Source organism: Coregonus lavaretus, assembly GCF_964263955.1.
Source record: "Coregonus lavaretus genome assembly, chromosome: 20".
Lineage (NCBI taxonomy): Eukaryota > Metazoa > Chordata > Actinopteri > Salmoniformes > Salmonidae > Coregonus > Coregonus lavaretus.
The window spans coordinates 1,421,963-1,443,328 of NC_140007.1; the positions used below are offsets into that span (position 1 = coordinate 1,421,963).

The 21,366-nt window shown below is 42.5% G+C and overlaps 1 protein-coding gene across 3 annotated transcripts in view; it reads left to right on the forward strand.

The window, feature by feature from the left end:
• LOC311147906 (OTU domain-containing protein 5-A) overlaps window positions 1–20,033 on the forward strand; it is a 116,162-nt gene extending 96,129 nt beyond the window's left edge. For 2 of the 3 annotated variants that reach the window (XM_084184743.1, XM_084184745.1), the window contains exons 6-9: window positions 17,658–17,846; window positions 18,012–18,219; window positions 18,319–18,435; window positions 19,195–20,033. In XM_084184743.1, coding sequence (XP_084040869.1) covers window positions 17,658–17,846; window positions 18,012–18,219; window positions 18,319–18,435; window positions 19,195–19,313 — 633 coding nt within the window. In that variant the 3' untranslated portion in view covers window positions 19,314–20,033. The remainder of the gene's footprint in view (window positions 1–17,657; window positions 17,847–18,011; window positions 18,220–18,318; window positions 18,436–19,194) is intronic. The other variant, XM_084184744.1, reaches the window with a different exon arrangement.
• The last annotated feature ends 1,333 nt before the right edge of the window (window positions 20,034–21,366 follow it).

Genomic DNA, 21,366 nt, shown 5'->3' on the forward strand with positions numbered 1-21,366 from the left:
AATCTTTAAGGTCCCAATAACTTGTAAATTAACTGAAGGCCACAGATAATAAATCTTTAAGGTTTTATTTACTAGACTAAGTAAGTTGGAAAATGAGGTAGTTAACGGAGTAAGGCAGGGTATATGCTAACGGAATACAACACAGTTATTGAGGTGAGAGTCTCCACAGGTGAACATACATGAACTTCCGTACTTGAACTTGCATTCACCAGACTTTTGATGATGAGATGGTCTTATCAACTGAGAGGGAAAATATGAGGCTCCACCAAAACTGCACAAACGTGAAATTATAGGTTCATCCACCAGGAGTCGCCAGTGTTTAGGCTATCAGCTTTCGCCAATTCTGCCATTACGCTCCTGAAGTTGCCAGTAATAGGCTACTCCAGTGGTCGGCAACCTTTTCCATTTGGAGTGCCAATTTATCTTTAATTTTTTTTGAGGGGGGGGGGGGGGGGGGGTAGATCAGCTTAATATTGCTGATTGTAACTTCCATCAATGTAATTGTCTGCATCACATCCAATCCCCCATGTTTTTTATATATATATACTCCCCTTTATTCCTTTTCAACCCCGCCATCCTTTCCCTACTTGGGGTAAATTAGTGAACAACAATGCCCAGGCCTCTACTTCCAGCCTATACTTACTATCTACACCTTATCTACACCTTCTTTTTTATCTTACCATTTCTACCGATCTGCGTACCAGTTATGATTTTCATATGCACATTTCTGTGGAACAGTTTCATTTCATTTATAATAGTCTTTGTCATAATAATCACTGTAATGTGGTCATTCTAAATTAAAATGATACACATTTTAAAGTAACTTCTATTGCCATTGCCAACTAAAAAAATAGCCTACATAAGCCAAAACATTGCAGCCTGCAGATAGAAAATATCCTGATTTAAAAATTGATATCCTATAAGTCTTCATCCAACTTGAAAGATTGTATCAACTGTATGGCCCGAAGCTCGCGCTAGCAAACGTGCAACATTGTATAAAATATTCTGGGCCCTCAGAGTTTCCCGCGCCAGTGAGCTCGGGACTGACACAGCTTTAGGCTATTTGTGCAAAGGATAAGAAGTAATCAGGTATTTTATGATGTTTCCACTGGATCAGAGCGTTACATTTTTACCTTTCATACCGAGTGGTTATCGAAAGGGAGAGGGCTGGAAATATTTGTCAAATACAATAAGTAACTATTGTCATTCTCAATATATACAAAAAACAGACTTTGTTTACTTGCTGTTTGAGGTGAACATTTTATTTGAGAAGCTCCACAGCGGTGGTGAGTTAAGACAATCAGAAATTCTACCAGACATCCCCAAATGGGCACATTTATAGGCCTACATTTGCGCATAGGCCAGGTAGCCTAGGCCTACTTTTATATGCATAATCAGGTACTCAACATTGACAGATGCGCTTCAAACAAAAGACAATGAATAAATTGAAAAAACTCATAAATGGAATGAAATAAACCTAAATTTGTTTCTCACAACTGTAGCATAGGTTGTGAGCTCTGCAAACAACATGTCCATTCCGACAATGAGAACGGTACACGACTGTGATAATAATATATTGAATGCATTAACAGAAGTTACCGTAAATGGCGGGAGAGAGCGCATTCCTTGTGCATCTTAGATACACTCCCCTTCTTCTTGGACGGTGGCATCCCTGCAGCCTCTTCAATTAGTCCACTGAGACAGGCATGAATCAGACAGGTGTCTCATGTGCCTTGCCATTTCTTTCTATTTGTGACTGCTCCAATAATATGATCTTGGTCGACCAACAGCCTATCGACCAAAGAATCGAAGAAATGGGGTCAACCCTAAGGGAGACTCACAGAAGGCGGGTTCTAATGGCCGGCGTCATTGGGACATCCCTGTTGATTGTAAGGATTCAGCATAGAAATATGATATAAACATGAAACTTACTCATAAGTCTTTCAAATAATATAAAGAGGTGTTTTGAATAAGAAAACAATCTCTAGGATGAAGTACGTAGTCTGGGGAGTGCAAACGTGACCATGATAAAATCCATATTTTTATGTTACAGCAAAATCCACATTATAACTGTCTCATCGCTATTTATATAAACACCATTGGTCAATCTGTTCAAAATTGTAAGCTTCATCTATATGCGGATGATACTAATATGTATGCTATTGCCCCGGCGACTGTTGATCTGGCTGTGTCAAAACTACAGTCAGATTTTATAGCTATGCAGGAATCCCTTGCTGATTTAAAACTTGTGCTTAATACGGGCAAAACGAAATACATAATTAGGCACTGATAGACATGGCAGCTCTGTTTCTAGCTCATAAGTAACTTTGCAGTATATATATATTTTTAAAGGTGTTATTTCTCAAATTATTAGCCCAGAATGTTTTTTGTGTTTTCACATACAGCCGGAAATAATTTTGGGATATCAGAGCGGCGGTAACGCACCAGCATTTCGACCAGAAATACAACTTTCCCAAATTGGATCCTTTGTTTGTACCCCCCAAGGCAATTTTGAACTTATCCCTGAGGCTGCTCCAAGACCCCGCCGGCGGAGAAGAGTTATTCGGAGTGGACTTCTAGTCCGACTCAGGATGCGTGCACACCATCAGCAGCTTCCGAGTAGATTACTCACTAATGTTCAGTCCCTGGACAATAAAGTAGACGAGCTCAGGGTGAGGATATCCTTCCAGAGAGACATCAGGGACTGTAACATACTCTGTTTCACGGAATCATGGCTCCGGTTCTCAGTACGTCATGCAGATAGGAATAAAGAACTCTCCGCGAAGAAGAAAGGCAGAGGTGTATGTTTCATGATTAACTACTCATGGTGTGATTGTGGTAACGTACAGGAACTCAAGTCTTTTTGTTCACCCGACCTAGAATATCTCACAATCAAATGCCGACCGCTTTACCTCCCAACCTTAATCACAGCCGTTTATATTCCCCCTCAAGCCGATACCACGATGACCCTCAAGGAACTTTCCTGAGGCCGCATTTATTGTAGCAGGGGATTTTAACAAAGCAAATCTGAGGAGAATGCTACCGAAGTTGTATCAACACATTCCCTGTAGTACTCGCGCTTCAAAAACTCTGGACCATTCTTACTCTCCCTTCTGGGATGGCTATAAGGCCCTCCCACACCCTCTCTTCGGCAAATCAGATCACAACTCCATTCTGCTCCTCCCTTCCTATAGGCAGAAACTCAAACAGGAAGTACCAGTGCTAAGGTCTATTACATGCTGGTCTGACCAATCGGAAATCCATGCTTCAAGATTGTTTTGATCAAACGGACTGGGATATGTTCCGGGTTGCCAATGAGAATAACATTGACGTTATACAGTGAAACAGTGACTGAGTTCATCAGGAAGTGTATCGGAGATATTGTTCCCACTGTGAGTATTAAAACCTACCCAAACCAAAAAATTTGGATAGATGGCAGCATTCACGCAAAACTGAAAGCGCGAACCACCGCATTTAACAATGGCAAGGTGACTATAAATATGGTTGAATACAAATAGTGCAGTTATGCCCACCATAAGGCAATCAAACAGGCAAAACGTCAGTACAGAGACAACGTGGAGTCGCAATTCAACAGCTCAGACACGAGACGTATCTGGCAGGGACTCCAGACAATCATGGATTACCAAGGGAAAACCAGCCACGTCGTGGACACCGACGTCTTGCTCCTGGACAAGCTAAACACCTTCTTCGCCCGCTTTGCCACCGACGCAGGCCGCTCCCGAGGATTGTGTGCTCTCGTTCTCCGTGGCTAACGGGAGATAGACATTTAAGCGTGTTAACCCTCGCACAGCTGCAGGCCCAGACGGCATCCCAGGGTCGCGTCCTCATGGAATGCGCAGACCAGCTGGCTGGAGTGTTTAAGGACATATTCAATCTCCCTATTCCAGTCTGCTGTCCCCACTTTCTTCAAGATGTCCACCATTGTTCCTGTACCCAAGAAAGCAAATGTAACGAAATTAAATTACTTTCGCCTCATAGCACTCACCTTTGTCATCATGAAGTGCTTTGAGAGGCTAGTTAAGGATCATATCACCTCCACCGTACCTGACACCCGAGACCCTCTGCAAATTGCATACCGCCCCAATAGATTCACAGACGATGCAATCGCCATTGCACTCCACTCTGCCCTATGCCATCTGAACAAGAGGAATACCTATGTAAGAATGCTGTTCATTGACTGCAGCTCAGCCTTCAAAATCATAGTACCCTCCAAGCTCATCATTAAGCTTGGTTCCTGGGTCTGAACCTCGCCCTGGTCAACTGGGTCCTGGACTTCCTGACGGGCCGCCCCCAGGTGGTGAAGGTAGGAAACAACACCTCCACTTCGCTGATCCTCAACACATGGGCCCCTCCTGTACTCTGTTTACCCATGACTGCATGGCCATGCACGCCTCCAACTCGATCATCAAGTTTGTAGACAACACAACAGTAGTAGGCCTGATTACCAACAATGACGAGACAGCCTACAGGGAGGAGGGGAGGGCCCTGGCAGAGTGGTGCCAGGAAAATAACCTCTCCCTCAATGGCAAATGAAGGAGCTGATCATCGACTTCAGGAGACAGCAGAGGGAGCACGCCCCCATCCACATTGACGGGGCTGCAGTGGAGAAGGTAAAAAGCTTCAAGTTCCTCGGCGTACACAACATCGACAATCTGAAATGGTCCACCCACACAGACAGTGTTGTGAAGAAGGTGCAACAGTGCCTTATCAACCTCAGGAGGTTGAGGAAATTCAGCTTGGCCCCTATAACCCTCACAAACTTTTACAGATGCACCAATGGAGAGCATCCTGTCAGGCTGTATCTACGCCTGGTATGGCAACTGCACCGTCCGCAACCGCAGGGCTCTCCAGATGGTGGTGCGGTCTGCCCAACGTATCACCGGTGGCACACTGCCTGCCCTCCAGGACACCAACAGCACCCGATTTCACAGGAAGGCCAAAAAGATCATCAAGGACGTCAACCACCCGAGCCACGGCCTGTTCACCCCGCTATCATCCAGAAGGCGAGGTCAGTACAGGAGCATCAAAGCTGTGACCGAGTGACTGAAAACAGCATCTATCTCAAGACCATCAGACTGTTAAATAGCCATCACTAGCCGCCCTCCACCCAGTACCCTACCCTGAACTTAGTCACTGTCAGTAGCCGACTACCACCTGGTTACTCTACGATGCACCTTAGAGGATGCTGCCCTATGTAGAGTGCATTCAGAGCCCTTGACTTTTTCCACATTTCGTTACGTTTCAGCCTTATTGTAAAATGGATTAAACAGTTTTTTCCCCTCATCCATCTACACACTGCCCCATAATAAAAAAAGAAAATATCACATTTGCATAAGTATTCAGACTCTTTACTCAGTACTTTGTTGAAGCACCTTTGGCAGCGATTACAGCGTTGAGTGTTCTTGGGTATGACACTACGAACTTGGCACACCTGCATTTGGGGAGTTTCACCCATTTTTCTCTGCAGATCCTCTCAAGCTCTGTCAGGTTGGATGGGGAGCGTCACTGCACAGCTATTTTCAGGTCCCTCCAGAGATGTCGATCGGGTTCAAGTGTTGGCTCTGGCTGGGCCAATCAAGGACATTCAGAGACTTGTCCCGAAGCCACTCCTGCGTTGTCTTGGCTGTGTGCTTAGGGTCGTTGTCCTGTTGGAAGGTGAACCTTCGCCCCAGTCTGAGGTCCTGAGCATGTTTCATCAATTGTCTCTCTGTACTTTGCTCCGTTCATCTTTCCCTCGATCCTGACTAGTCTCCAGTCCCTGCCGCTGAAAAACATCCCCACAGCATGATGCTGCCACCACCATGCTTCACCGTAGGGATGGTGCCGGGTTTCCTCCAGACGTGACGCTTGGCATTTGGGCCAATGAGTTACATCTTGGCTTCATCAGACCAGAGAATATTGTTTCTCATGGTCTGAGAGTCCTTTAGGTGCCTTTTGGCAATTCCAAGCAAGCTGTCATTTGTCTTTTACTGAGGAGTGGCTTTAGTATTTACAGTGAGGGGAAAAATGTATTTGATCCCCTGCTGATTTTTTACGTTTGCCCACTGACAAAGACATGTTCAGTCTACAAAAAAATCCAGAAAAACACGTCAAAAATGTTATAAATTGATTTGCATTTTAATGAGGGAAAAACCCTTGTTGGCAATCACAGAGGTCAGACGTTTCTTGTAGTTGGCCACCAGGTTTGCACACATCTCAGGAGGGATTTTGTCCCACTCCTCTTTGCAGATCTTCTCCAAGTCATTAAGGTTTCGAGGCAGACGTTTGGCAACTCGAACCTTCAGCTCCCTCTACAGATTTTCTATGGGATTAAGGTCTTGAGACTGGCTAGGCCACTCCAGGACCTTAATGTGCTTCTTCTTGAGCCACGCCTTTGTTGCCTTGGCCGTGTGTTTTGGGTCATTGTCATGCTGGAATACCCATCCACAAAGATCTCGATTTTGGTCTCATCTGACCACAACACTTTCACCCAGTTCTCCTCTGAATCATTCAGATGTTCATTGGCAAACTTCATACGGGCCTGTATATGTGCTTTCTTGGGCAGGGGGACCTTGCGGGCGCTGCAGGATTTCAGTCCTTCACGGCGTAGTGTGTTACCAATTGTTTTCTTGGTGACTATGTTCCCAGCTGCCTTGAGATCATTGACAAGATCCTCCCGTGTAGTTCTGGGCTGATTCCTCACCGTTCTCATGATCATTGCAACTCCACGAGGTGAGATCTTGCATGGAGCCCCAGGCCGAGGGAGATTGACAGTTCTTTTGTGTTTCTTCCATTTGCGAATAATCGCACCAACTGTTGTCACCTCACCAAGCTGCTTGGCGATGGTCTTTTAGCCCATTCCAGCCTTGTGTAGGTCTACAATCTTGTCCCTGACATCCTTGGAGAGCTCTTTGGTCATGGCCATGGTGGAGAGTTTGGAATCTGATTGATTGATTGCTTCTGTTGACAAGTGTCTTTTATACAGGTAACAAGCTGAGATTAGGAGCACTCCCTTTAAGAGTGTGTTCCTAATCTCAGCTCGTTACCTTATAAAAGACACCTGGGATCCAGAAATCTTTCTGATTGAGAGGGGGTCAAATACTTATTTCCCTCATTAAAATGCTAATCAATTTATAACTTTTTTGACATGCGTTTTTCAGGATTTTTTTGTTGTTATTCTATCTCTCACTGTTCAAGTAAACCTACCATTAAAATTATAGACTGATCATTTCTTTGTCAGTTTGCAAACGTACAAAATCAGCAGGGGATCAAATACTTTTTTCCCTCACTGTATACTCCGACATTGCTCATCCTAATATTTGACTCGTTTCAGGAAACTAGGCGTATGTCGCGTGACACTACTTCACATTAGAGGCATTTGAACGTCAACTTTTTTTAAAAAATCTAAATGCGTTTTTTGCCAGAAATGCTTTCTAGAACATGTAAACTTTCATGTCCCTTAGTAACAAACTTGTATGTCATCTCTAAATACGAATACAATTGTTAAATTACGAGCCTAGTAGGTTTAGCCACGTAAAAAGACAGGAGCATTCCCGCTAGCAATAATTGGCTGAGATAATGGATGGGCTGGACATGCCGATAGATAATATAATAATATGCCATTTAGCAGACGCTTTTATCCAAAGCAATTTACAGTCATGCGTGCATACATTGTTGAGTTCAGTTTGGTCTGCCATGTAGCACGCTTCTGTCTATAATGAGCAGCTCAGTATGTGTAGGTAATCCTTTTTAACGCAGATTTTTTTAAAGATAGCTCTCCACTTTCTGGAGGACTGAGTTTTGAAATCATTGGAATGCCCGGTGGAAGCAGAGTATGATAGCTAAGGAGATGGGGAAAATTCAGGCGTTTGATTGCAAATCCGGAGGGAGTCGAAAAGAGAACACAGAAGGAGTACGTCTTCAAACTAAGGGCAACCCTGGCATCCGTGACAGAGAGGGAGAAGCGTTCATCAATGTATACGTGTAAGAGTGTCTAGCTAGCTACGCTTTCAGATATTATAAGTTATTACTTTTGTCAAAGTCGTTTTCATTGCAAGTTAAAGCGTACTGTTAGCTAGCTAGCTAACGTTGGTTGGCTGGCTTGCTTACTAGCTAACGTTACGTGTATGATCTGTGTAGTAATATTATTCGTATCTCAGAGCCATTTGCATTGCTAGTTCTAGCTTAATGTTAGCTAGCTAGCTAACATTGAACCTAGCTAGTTGGTTAGCTTTAGCTACCTGTAGATTCATGCAGGGTAGTAACATTATGAGTAGGATTATGGTTCATTGTTTAGCTAGCTAGCTAGCTACATGTCTAAACAAAAGACTCCACTATGCAAGTAACCATTTCACTGTACCGTTTACATCTTCTGTGTCCTGTGCATGTGACAAATAAACTTTGATTTTATTTAATATATTGTGTGTTTAACAGAGACGGTAATGTGAAGAATAACATAAACTGCACCAAAGTCAAATGAGGATGTAACGTTAGGCCAATGAGACAGTGTCCAAGTTTTAAAATTCTCCGGTAGAATTCCATGCTTTTATTTTGTCACACTCACAACTGTAAGCTATTTTCTGTAATAAGCTCGCCATTAGCTTGTAAATAATTATCTTGTTGTGAGTTTATTTTCCTGTAATTATTAATGACAAATGTATATAGACATGTCGATAGAGGTAGTATTAACCAGCCTTTAGTCTTGAAATCTTTGATTGTTTAGTACATGACCGTCCTCACTGTTTAGCACCTGGCCTCTCATATGAATCCTTAAAGAGATGGGTGGGGCTAAGGCTTAAGAGGGTGTGAAAGATGCTGAATGGGTGTAGACAGAGAAGAGCTCTCCAGTAGGTGTACCAAAACATTGAAGGGCCATTTTCTCTAAAGTGGGGTTATGAGTTGATCAACTTTCAAAGCACAATTACTTTGCCATTGTTCCTCAACTGTAGTGTATGATATACAGTGGGGGGAAAAAGTATTTAGTCAGCCAACAATTGTGCAAGTTCTCCCACTTAAAAAGATGAGAGAGGCCTGTAATTTTCATCATAGGTACACGTCAACTATGACAGACAAATTGAGCATTTTTTTTCCAGAAAATCACATTTTTGGATTTTTAATGAATTTATTTGCAAATTATGGTGGAAAATAAGTATTTGGTCACCTGCAAACAAGCAAGATTTCTGGCTCTCACAGACCTGTAACTTCTTCTTTAAGAGGCTCCTCTGTCCTCCACTCGTTACCTGTATTAATGGCACCTGTTTGAACTTGTTATCAGTATAAAAGACACCTGTCCACAACCTCAAACAGTCACATTCCAAACTCCACTATGGCCAAGACCAAAGAGCTGCCAAAGGACACCAGAAACAAAATTGTAGACCTGCACCAGACTGGGAAGACTGAATCTGCAATAGGTAAGCAGCTTGGTTTGAAGAAATCAACTGTGGGAGCAATTATTAGGAAATGGAAGACATACAAGACAACTGATAATCTCCCTCGATCTGGGGCTCCATGCAAGATCTCACCCCGTGGGGTCAAAATGATCTCAAGAACGGTGAGCAAAAATCCCAGAACCACACGGGGGGACCTAGTGAATGACCTGCAGAGAGCTGGGACCAAAGTAACAAAGCCTACTATCAGTAACACACTACGCCGCCAGGGACTCAAATCCTGCAGTGCCAGACGCGTCCCCCTGCTTAAGCCAGTACATGTCCAGGCCCGTCTGAAGTTTGCTAGAGTGCATTTGGATGATCCAGAAGAGGATTTGGAGAATGTCATATGGTCAGATGAAACCAAAATATAACTTTTTGGTAAAAACTCAACTCGTCGTGTTTGGAGGACAAAGAATGCTGAGTTGCATCCAAAGAACACCATACCTACTGTGAAGCATGGGGGTGGAAACATCATGCTTTGGGGCTGTTTTTCTGCCAAGGGACCCGGATGACTGATCCGTGTAAAGGAAAGAATGAATGGGGCCATGTATCGTGAGATTTTGAGTGAAAACCTCCTTCCATCAGCAAGGGCATTGAAGATGAAATGTGGCTGGGTCTTTCAGCATGACAATGATCCCAAACACACCGCCCGGGCAACGAAGGAGTGGCTTCGTAAGAAGCATTTCAAGGTCCTGGAGTGATCTCAACACCATAGAACATCTTTGGAGGGAGTTCAAAGTCCGTGTTGCCCAGCGACAGCCCCAAAACATCACTGCTCTAGAGGAGATCTGCATGGAGGAATGGGCCAAAATACCAGCAACAGTGTGTGAAAACCTTGTGAAGACTTACAGAAAACGTTTGACCTGTGTCATTGCCAACAAAGGGTATATAACAAAGTATTGAGAAACTTTTGTTATTGACCAAATACTTATTTTCCACCATAATTTGCAAATAAATTCATAAAAAATCCGACAATGTGATTTTCTGGATTTTTTTTCCTCATTTTGTCTGTCATAGTTGACGTGTACCTATGATGAAAATTACAGGCCTCTCTCATCTTTTTAAGTGGGAGACCTTGCACAATTGGTGGCTGACTAAATACTTTTTTTCCCCACTGTACCATTTTCTAGCTCTGTCTCTACTTTTATCCAATTTAAAAAAACACAATTTCAAATTCTGCTACATAAGACCGAATCGAGCCGGTCGGTCACGTATTATATACTGTATTTCATAATTCCATTCTTGTACTTTTAGAAGATGTGTGTGTTGTTGTAAATTGTTGGAAATTACTGCACTGTTGGAGCTACGAACACAAGCATTTCGCCACACCCGTAACATCTGCTAAATATGTGTATGCGACCAATAACATTTAATTGTATTTTATTTGTGTGGGTACCACTTCGCGGCTGAGCCGTTGTTGCTCCTGAAGTCCCTGCCACATGTCTTGTGTCTGAGCCGTTGAATTGCGACTCCACTCTTTCTCTGTACTGAAGTTTTGCCTGTTTGATTGCCTTACAGAGAGCATAACTGCATTATTTATATTCAACCATATTCTCCTTCACCTTGCCGTGAAGGTGAATAATGTGGTGATTCGCGCTTTCAGTTTTGCATGAATTCTGCCATCTATCCACGGTTTTTGGTTTGGGTAGGTTTTAATAATCACAGTGTGGGAACAACATCCCCTGTACACTTCCTGATGAACTCAGTCACCGTGTCCGTGTAAACGTCAATGTTATTCTCAGAGGCAACCTGGAACATATCCCAGTCCGCGTGATCAAAACAATCTTGAAGCATGGATTCCGATTGGTCAGTCCAGCGTTGAACAGACCTTAGCACGGGTGCTTACTGTTTGAGTTTCTGCCTATAGGAAATACACATTGATTTCATTGTAATTTATATCCCACCAGGGGCAAATCTAGTGTTTTTAGATAGAATTCATGCTATAGTAAATCAAATCCCGACAGGAATTATTTTAGCAGGTGACTTAAATCATACATTCGATAATACGTAGTAATAAAAATGGCAAATTTAGGGAGCCTCCAAATAGGCTGAAAATGTTAATCTCTACAAATAATATACAGCATACCTGGAGATTACTATTCCCAACTACAAAACACTATTCCTTTTTTCCCAAAGTAAGAAAAGCTTTTCAAGAATTTACCTCATTTTTATGGCCAACAATGGACTAGATTCTCTGGTATCATGCTTAATTACACCAATAGAAAATACATTTAGCGACAGAATTTGGACCCGAAATTTATCAAATACGTAAACGAAAAAATTTAAACCTTTACAAATATAGACAGAGGACAGAGAAAAGCCGACCCCCGATATAATTTGGGATGCCTTTAAGGCGTACGTTAGTGGAATGATAATTATACTCTGCAAACGTTACATCTGATTTAGAAATAAAAGAAAAATAAATCACTATCTTAGAAAAAGCCCATAAAAAATCATTAATAGGTAAAGGAGAAAATAAAATGTCTAAACTGAAGCAGGAATATTCTATTTTACTTAAAAAAATTCCTCATACAAATCTGCCAGTTTAAGCTAGCGATATCTGTTTTTTTGCATTGGATGCGTCTCAATCCACCACATCCGCCTTTGTAACACTTCCGCATCTGCGGTGAAGGTGACAGAGCTAGAGCGGTGTTTGTCAGACCATGAGATCCCGAAAATCGGTCTACTCACAAACCGTCTGTAGCGTCTGAACGGTTTGGCCTACAAACTATTGTGACCCCTCTATGGAAAGATGAGACTCTCGTTTTGCTCTACGACCCCCACAAGTGTCTTGGGACTCGTCTGAAGTCGGCACAGCAGATTTGCTCTAGGATGCCCACAGGCCTCACAAGACTCTTCTGTAGATCCCCCGGTACCAGTCGAAAAAATGAATGGAAGTGTACTCTATATGGAGACTGTTTAGTGACAAAAACAAGTGGTTAAATACATGTAAAAAATAAATGTTTCCTGATCTTTCTTATATCTCTCAGATATATACTGAACAAAAACATAAACACAACATGGAAAGTGTTGGTCCCATGTTTCATGAGCTGAAATTAAAGGAGCCAGAAATTTTTCATATGCACAAAAAGCTTAATTCTCTTCAACTTTGTGCACAAATTTGTTTACATCCCTGCTCGTGAGCATTTCTCCTTTGCCAAGATAATCCATCCACCTGACAGATGTGGCATATTTTAAGAAGCTGATTAAACAGCAGGTGCACCTTGTGCTGGCGACAATAAAAGGTCACTCTAAAATGTGCAGTTTTGTCACACAACACAATGCCACAGATGTCTCAAGTTTGAAAGGAGCGTGCATTTGGCATGCTGACTGCAGGACTGTCCACCAAAGCTGTTGCCAGAGAATGTAATGTTAATTTCTATACCATAACGTAGTTTTTAGAGAAATTGGCATTACGTCCAACCGGCTTCACAACCGCAGACCACGTGTAACCACGCCAGCCCAGGGCCTCCACATCTGGCTCCTTCACCCGAGGGATTTTCTGAGACCAGCTAACCGGACAGCTGATGAAACGGAGGAACATTTATGTCTGTAATAAAGCCCTTTTGTTGGGATAAACTCATTCTGATTGGCTAGGCCTGGCTCCCAAGTGGGTGGGCCTATAACCTTCTAGGCCCACCCATGGCTGCGCCCCTGCCCAGTCATGTGAAATCCATAGATTAGGGCCTAATTCATTTATTTCAATTGACTGATTTGTTTTATATGAACTGTTACTCAGTAAAATAGTTTAAATTGTTGAATGTTGCGTTTATATATTTTTTCAGTATAGGATAGACACTTGGGACTATCTATTGTTCCATGTAGTGAATCTGTTATTCAATGCGTTTGTATGGGCTAATAGCAGTAAGGCCAAATACAAATTTTCATCACATTATTATTATTTTTTTATATATACTTCTAGGGGTCTTAAAATTCCAAATCAAATAGCAAAATTATCCTTCGTATGACCTTCTTAAAACAATAAAGCTTAGCTTAGAGTGTTGCAGAGATGGTTGTCCTTCTGGAAGGTTCTCCCATCTCCACAGAGGAACTCTGGAGCTCTGTCAGAGTGACCATCGGGTTCTTGGTCACCTCCCTGACCAAGGCCCTTCTCCCCCGATTGCTCAGTTTGGCCGGGCGGCCAGATCTAGGAAGAGTCTTGGTGGTTACAAACTTCTTCCATTTAAGAATGATGGAGGCCACTGTGTACTTGGGGACCTTCAATCAATTGAATTTACCACAGGTGGACTCCAATCAAGTTGTAGAAACATCTAAAGGATGAACAATGGAAACAGGATGCACCTGAGCTCAATGTCGAGTCTCATAGCAAAGGGTCTGAATCCTTATGTAAGTAAGTATTTGTTTTTTAGCAATTCAGGATGTTTCAACCTGTCCTTTTCGTGATGGTAAATCCCTATTCAAATATATTGGCAATGGACACTGTCCAATTGCAGTATAACATGTTGACACTAGCAATATATTATATGTGTAATGGAAACTTCCATTAGCAATATATTGGCAATGGGCATTTAGTCATAGTTTATCCCATCCCTCACTCTTAGGTGTTAATTTCAGCATGTTCATTTCGTGATGGCAAATCTTAATTAATATATATTGGTAATGGACACGCTCCAATTTTAGTATAACATCTTTACACTGACAATATAATATATATGTAATGGACGCTGTCCATTAGCAATATAGTACAATGGGCATTTACCATCACAAATTGGACATGCAAGTAAATAGCTGAAATGCCCAATTGTCAGGCTCTTTGAACTCAGAACGGCCTAGCAGAGTTAGTTGTTCCTCTCCCTAGCGTAGGTGTTGATTTCAGCCTGGCCATTTGGTGATGTTAAATCCCTGCTTAAATATATTGGAAATTGACTGTGTACATTAGACATATGATATATTGCCAGTGCCAACATTTCATACTGCAAATATTGGCACTGGCAATATAAAATATGTCAAATGTACGCTGTCCATCCGCAATATAACATATGGACTATGCCAATTTATCATACTGCAATTGGACAGCCATCAAGTCAGCCATCAGTCAATAGGATATCATACTGCCACCAAACTGATACATACTGACACCAAGCTGACTTCATCTAACTCGTTTAGAGGCCGGAATTCCAGGCCGAAATTCATAGCGCCTTCTGTTTAAACCTTAAAAAACCTTAAAACATGTAGTTACATTTGAGCTGCGGGTTCTGACATTATTTGTAGGCCTAGTTGAGGCAACCCCAAATCCCGAGTTTCGGCTTGATAGGTCATTCAGAGCCCGAACAGCGGCCTTAATTAGTACTGGAGAAAAAAAAAATCAGGGGTCACTGAAAGAGCCATCGGCCAGAAACTTGTAGGGTTGGTTTCTAAGGGCCGAGGCGGTTTCAATGCACCTAGTCTTGTGTTTCTGGGACTCCTAAATGTCGTCCTTTTCGTGATGTTACAAATGAATTGAATATATTGCAACTGGACGAGGCTGTTTCTCGGCCTGAGAACCTTCTAGAGTCACATAACTCACGGTGCAGTACCGACTTGAGCTCTAGAACAGGTGTGCAAAGTTTGAGGTCTGACAGTTATTTGATGGTTCGAGCGCCGGGAACTATAGCAGGCTCTGTGCGTCTGTAAGCCCCACATTGTGTCACTCCATCTTGGCTGTGTGTGTGTGAGTGGTTCTTGGAGGTGTGATGGGCATTGTGAGCACTTGTCAGGCTAGAGCAGGTCTCTATGGGTGCTGTCTGTACAGGGGGCTGTGTGAGTCTGTCCAATTGCAATATGAAATGTTGGCACCTGCAATATATCATTGTCCATTTGCAATATATTACAATAGGCAATCACCATCACAAATTGGACACGCGGTTAAAGTGCAAATACAATTCAATTGTGCTGTCCTTTGACTGTTTATGATGATTTGGAGCATGAGATGGCTGACTTGATGGCTGTCCAATTGCAATATTGTACAATGGCATTGGCCATATGATGTATTGCAAGTTCATACTTCCCTTTTAGGATATCAAGGGGACCGCATACTCATCATATCGATATCTGGAGGGGTACCGGTGGCCCTAAACATGTGGCAAAAGGAACTTTTCAAATCGCATACACGGAAGCAGAGTTAGAGCATAACCTGTAAACCAATGTTATCCTATGGGAGAAACTTGGATGTGTCAAACTACATTAATTCTGTGGCTGGTCCACCCCACCCTCCCCCCGATGACCCCTGTCGAAAACGTTGTGTCTCTGCATGATCCAGAGGCCGCAACATGTCAAAAGCATGTTGAAATCAATACTAGTCAGGCTTCATTCCGGGACTACTTTTTTGCACGGTCACTGCGGGCAGACCGAGTGTGCTACCGTCATGTGGGGCACCTCATTGAACTCAGAACAGCCTAGAGACAATAGTGATGCCATTTGTTTGCTGTTCACGCAGTGTTAATTTCAGCCAGTCCATTTCGTGATGGTAACTCCCTGTTTAAATATATTGCCAATGGATACTGTCCATTTCCAATATGACAATGCACCTAAGCTATTGCAGATGGACAAACTTAATACAGAAAATCACAGAAATCATGTAGAACTCCGAAACCCACCTTAACGGACTCGCCTTAACTCACCTCAACTGAATATATAATTTTGTGCTTAAAAAAACATATTTTTTCTAGCATCACGAATTGTCACTTGTACGATTTATCAAAACACATTTTATTGGTCACATACACATATTTAGCAGAAGTTATTGCAGGTGTAGCGAAAATCTTGTGTTTCTATCTCCAACAATGCAGTAGTATCTAACAATTCACAACAATACATACAAATCTAAAAGTAAAATAATGGAACAGTATTTCACAATTCCTGACATTTAATCCTAGTAAAAAGTCCCTGTCTTAGGTCAGTTAGAATCACCACTGTATTTTAAGAATGTGAAATGTCAGAATAATAGTAGAGAGAATGATTTATTTCAGCTTTTATTTCTTTCATCACATTCCCAGTGGGTCAGAAGTTTACATACACTCAATTAGTATTTGGTAACATTGCCTTTAAATTGTTTAACTTGGGTCAAACGTTTCAGGTAGCCTTCCACAAGCTTCCCACAATAAGTTGGGTGAATTTTGGCCCATTCCTCCTGACAGAGCTGGTTTAACTGAGTCAGGTTTGTAGGCCTCCTTGCTCGCACACGCTTTTTCAGTTCTAACCACAAATGTTCTATAGAATTGAGGTCAGGGCTTTGTGATGGCCACTCCAATACCTTGACTTTGTTGTCCTTAAGCCATTTTGCCACATCCTTGGAAGTATGCTTGGGGTCATTGTCCATTTGGGAGACCCGTTTGCGACCAAGCTTTAACTTCCTGACTGATGTCTTGAGATGTTGCTTCAATATATCCACATAATTTTCCTTCCTCATGATGCCATTTATTTTGTGAAGTGCACCAGTCCCTCCTGCAGCAAAGCACCCCCACAGAATGATGCTGCCACCCCCGTGCTTCACGGTTGGGATGGTGTTCTTTGGCTTGCAAGCCACCCCCTTTTCCCTTCAAACATAACGATGGTCATTATGGCCAAACAGTCCTATTTTTGTTTCATCAGACCAGAGGACATTTCTCCAAAAAGTACAGTCTTTGTCCCCATGTGCAGTTGCAAACCGTAGTCTGGCTTTTTTATGGCGGTTTTGGAGCAGTGGCTTCTTCCTTGCTGAGCGGCCAGACATGTGGAGGTCTACCATTTTTTTTCTGAGGTCTTGGCTGATTTCTTTTGATTTTCCCATGATTTCAAGCAAAGAGGCACTGAGTTTGAAGGTAGGCCTTGAAATACATCCACAGGTACACCTCAATTGACTCAAATGATGTCAATTAGCCTATCAGAAGCTTCTAAAGCCATGACATCATTTTCTGGAATTTTCCAAGCTGTTGAAAGTCACAGACAACTTAGTGTATGCAAACTTCTGACCCACTGGAATTGTGATACAGTGAATTATAAGTGAAATAATGTCTGTAAACAATTGTTGGAAAAATTACTTGTGTCATGCACAAAGTAGATGTCCTAACCGACATGCCAAAACTATAGTTTGTTAACAAGAAATGTGTGGAGTGGTTGAAAAACGAGTTTTTATGACTCCAACCTAAGTGTGTGTAAACTTCTGACTTCAACTGTATATCCATCTCACTGTTTTGTGATTGCTATGTCTGGTTTTATGTCCAGTTAGTGACCTCTGCCTCTCCCTCCCAGCAGTATGCAGACCAGTCACTTATGAAGAACGCCATTAAAACCTCAGAGGAGTCCTGGATCGAGCAGCAGATGCTGGAAGACAAGAAGAGAGCCACAGACTGGGAGGCTACCAACGAGGCCATCGAGGAGCAGGTGGCCAGGGAGTCCTACCTGCAGTGGCTCCAGGACCAGGAAAAGCAGGCGCGGCAGGTGAGAGAGAGCATGCAAGTAAATGGTAGATTGAAGATCATTCCAGTGACATCATTCTTAGAAAAACAATACTACCACATTTGGTTCAAATGAATCTAGTATCAGGTATTGAAATGTTGCACAAGCTGGTGTTTTAATGAGGTCGTTGTCTCCCTCTCCTCCCAGCCACGTAAGGCTAGTGCCACCTGCAGCTCGGCAACTGCAGCAGCGTCCAGTGGTCTAGAAGAGTGGAGTGCCCGCTCGCCCCGGCAGCGCAGCTCAGCTCCCTCACCAGAGAACACTGACCCCTCCCACTCAGACACAAGCACCAAGCCCCCCTCCCCTGCTGGAGCGACCCTCATCATGTCCAAGCCCCCTTCACCTTGTGCCCCAGGTAAGTCACTGTGACAAACCTTAAGAAGTGTCCTGAATCAACTTAGAGGGTGGCATATCAAATTAATTGTGGATTTCCTTTCTCTGCCCCCTACTCTAGGTCCCAGCAACCAGGCTTGTGTTAGGCCTGATAGACCCACCTCTTCAACTCTAAAGTCTCTGTACCCTGCATTGGAGTACCGTGCTATCATGCAAGAAATGTCACCCACCGCCTTTGGTAAAATAATCACTTCCATAGCTCTTTATTTACTTAAAAACGTATTCAAATGAATGCATTCAATTAAATTCAAACTTTATTAGTCCCCTTTAGGCAATTACTACTGTTGCTGATATATGTTATTTTATTTCAGAATTTTTAAATAAGGCATAGAATAGGCAGTATTGTCCGATTGAAATGTAATACTTCAGAGGGGATAGTTGTCAACACTAGTTACAATCCTTAACATAAATCATATCAATCACGGTGTTATAGACCGATATTATTACACCTCTGCTGTGAAAGCATGGCTCTTTAGCTGCTGCTAGAGTGAAGACACTTGAATAACAACACAGCTAGTAGAGATGAGTGAGAGTCTTTTTTGCTTTGCAAAGTATTTGGGTCACCCTAGGTCGGACATATATTTTTTGTGATCATTTCCCATTATGGATTGTTTGATTGCTTAGCTACACTGTATCAGAAAGCAAAAAATAAACATAGAATAGTAGAGAGCAGATGCACCTAACCTGAAATGACCTCCCTCTCAAATTGCTGGGTCGTGATTTGGTGCATAACCGACACATTTTTATTTGGGAATAAGCTTTATCATCCCAAAAACCAAACAAAACCTTTGTTATCCACTGTCACTTTAATGTGCAGAATGTATACAGCAACTAAAGATATGTTATAAACTAGTAATTCCAGTACCCCTTTCAATTTAAAATAACTACAAGTGTAGGTGTTGCCTTTGAATGTATTTTCTCTCTCTTTATGGTGTAGGTTTAACAGACTGGGAGGATGATGAGATTCTGGCCTCAGTCTTGGCTGTTTCACAACAAGAGTACCTCGACAGCATGAAGAACTCTATGCATAGAGAACCTTCTCCGGACAGCAGTTGATAAAGGGGATCAAGCACACACAACTTCCCCTGAAAGGAAGGGGACAGAACAGAGAGAAATCCAAACGTCATCATGCAACCATCCAGTCTTCTGTTCTCCCTCTCCCTCCATCTCTGCCTTTCCACACCTACCAATAAAGATCCAGCATAATAAGACTCCACCCCCTACCTTTCTAATACCATTGATACCATCATTGGACTTATTAAAGGGAAATTTCACAGTTTATGAAATTCATATTCATGTTCTCCAGCAACACCCCAACATCAACATATGTGAAAGTGGCATGTTTCTATGTTTTTTTGGGAATAAAGATAGAGGAAGATAAATGTTTCCAATGACATCATTGATGCGCATCATGTGATTTTAACCAATTATGAGTGGGCATTGCCTACTAATTGCCTACTATTTGGTTAATGATGTCATTGGAAACACTTATATTCCTATATCTTTTTGACTACAAAACATAGAAACTTGCTATTTTCACATATGTTGATGTTGGGGTGGTGTTGGAGATTATCAATATGAAGTTGAATTTTTTTTAAATGTCCCTTTTAAAGTGCATGTTTAATTGAACACAACCAATATCGTCATAGAAACAAAACAACAATTTAAAAAAATAGTTTTACTTATCCTCTTAATGATTGATTCAAATGTTTGTTTTATTTTATTGTTTGGGATGGAAATACCTTTTTTCTTGGAATAAAAGAGGAAATATTTCTGAAAAACAGCACTTTTGTTTATTTTTGCTATAACTGTACTTCATTGCATGTTGTGTACTCTTCTGCACCCATTCATATGGAACACAGTTCTAAATATTTAATTGCGTTTTACCTGAATGCTTGGAATTCCCATTTACGTGAGGAGTTTTTTGCTCTCTCTGTTATTGCCACCCACCAGCAACCACCCTTCACTGTTTACTTCACTTGTGGGGATGGTCTTTTACTCAAAATCAAATCTAATTGTATTGGTCGCGTACAGATATTTAGCAGATGTTATTGCAGGCGTAGCGAAATGCTTGTGTTCCTAGCTCCAACAGTGCAGTAGTATCTAACAATTCACAACAATACACACATCTCAAAGTAAAATAATGGATTTAAGAAATATATAAATATTAGGACGAGCAATTTAGGAGTGGCATTGACTAGAATACAGTAGAATACAGTATGTAAACATTATTATGGTGACCAGTGTTCCATGTGTATGTACATATGGCAGCAGCCTCTAAGGTGCAGGGTTGAGTAACCAGGTGGTAGCCGGCTACTGACAGTGACTAAGTTCAGGGCAGGGTACTGGGTGGAGGCCGGCTAGCGATGGCTATTTAACAGTCTGATGGCCTTGAGATAGAAGCTGTTTTTCAGTCTCTCGGTCCTAGCTTTGATGCATCTGTACTGACCTCGCCTTCTGGATGATAGCAGGGTGAACAGGCCGTGGCTCGGGTGGTTGATGTCCTTTATGATCTTTTTGGCCTTCCTGTGACATCGGGTGCTGTAGGTGTCCTGGAGGGCAGGCAGTGTGCCACCGGTGATGCGTTGGGCAGACCGCACCACCCTCTGGAGAGCCCTGCGGTTGCGGACGGTGCAGTTGCCGTACCAGGCGGTGATACAGCCCGACAGGATGCTCTCAATGGTACATCTGTAAAAGTTTGTGAGGGTCTTAGAGGCCATGCCAACTTTCATCAGCCTTCTGAGGTTGAAGAGGCGCTGTTGCGCCTTCTTCACCACATTGGCTGTGTGGGTGGACCATTTCAGATTGTCGATGTTGTGTACGCCGTGGAACTTGAAGCTTTTCACCTTCTCCACTCCGGTCCCTTTGATGTGGATGGGGGCGTGCTCCCTCGTTTTGTTGATGTTGAGGGAGAGGTTATTCTCCTGGCACCACTCTGCCAGGGCCCTCACCGCCTCCCTGTAAGCTGTCTCGTCATTGTTGGTAATCAGGCCTACTCCTGTTGTGTCGTCTGCAAACTTGATGATTGAGTTGGAAGCGTGTGTGGCCACGCAGTCATGGATGAACAGGGAGTACAGGAGGGGACTGAGCACATACCCTTGTGGGGCCC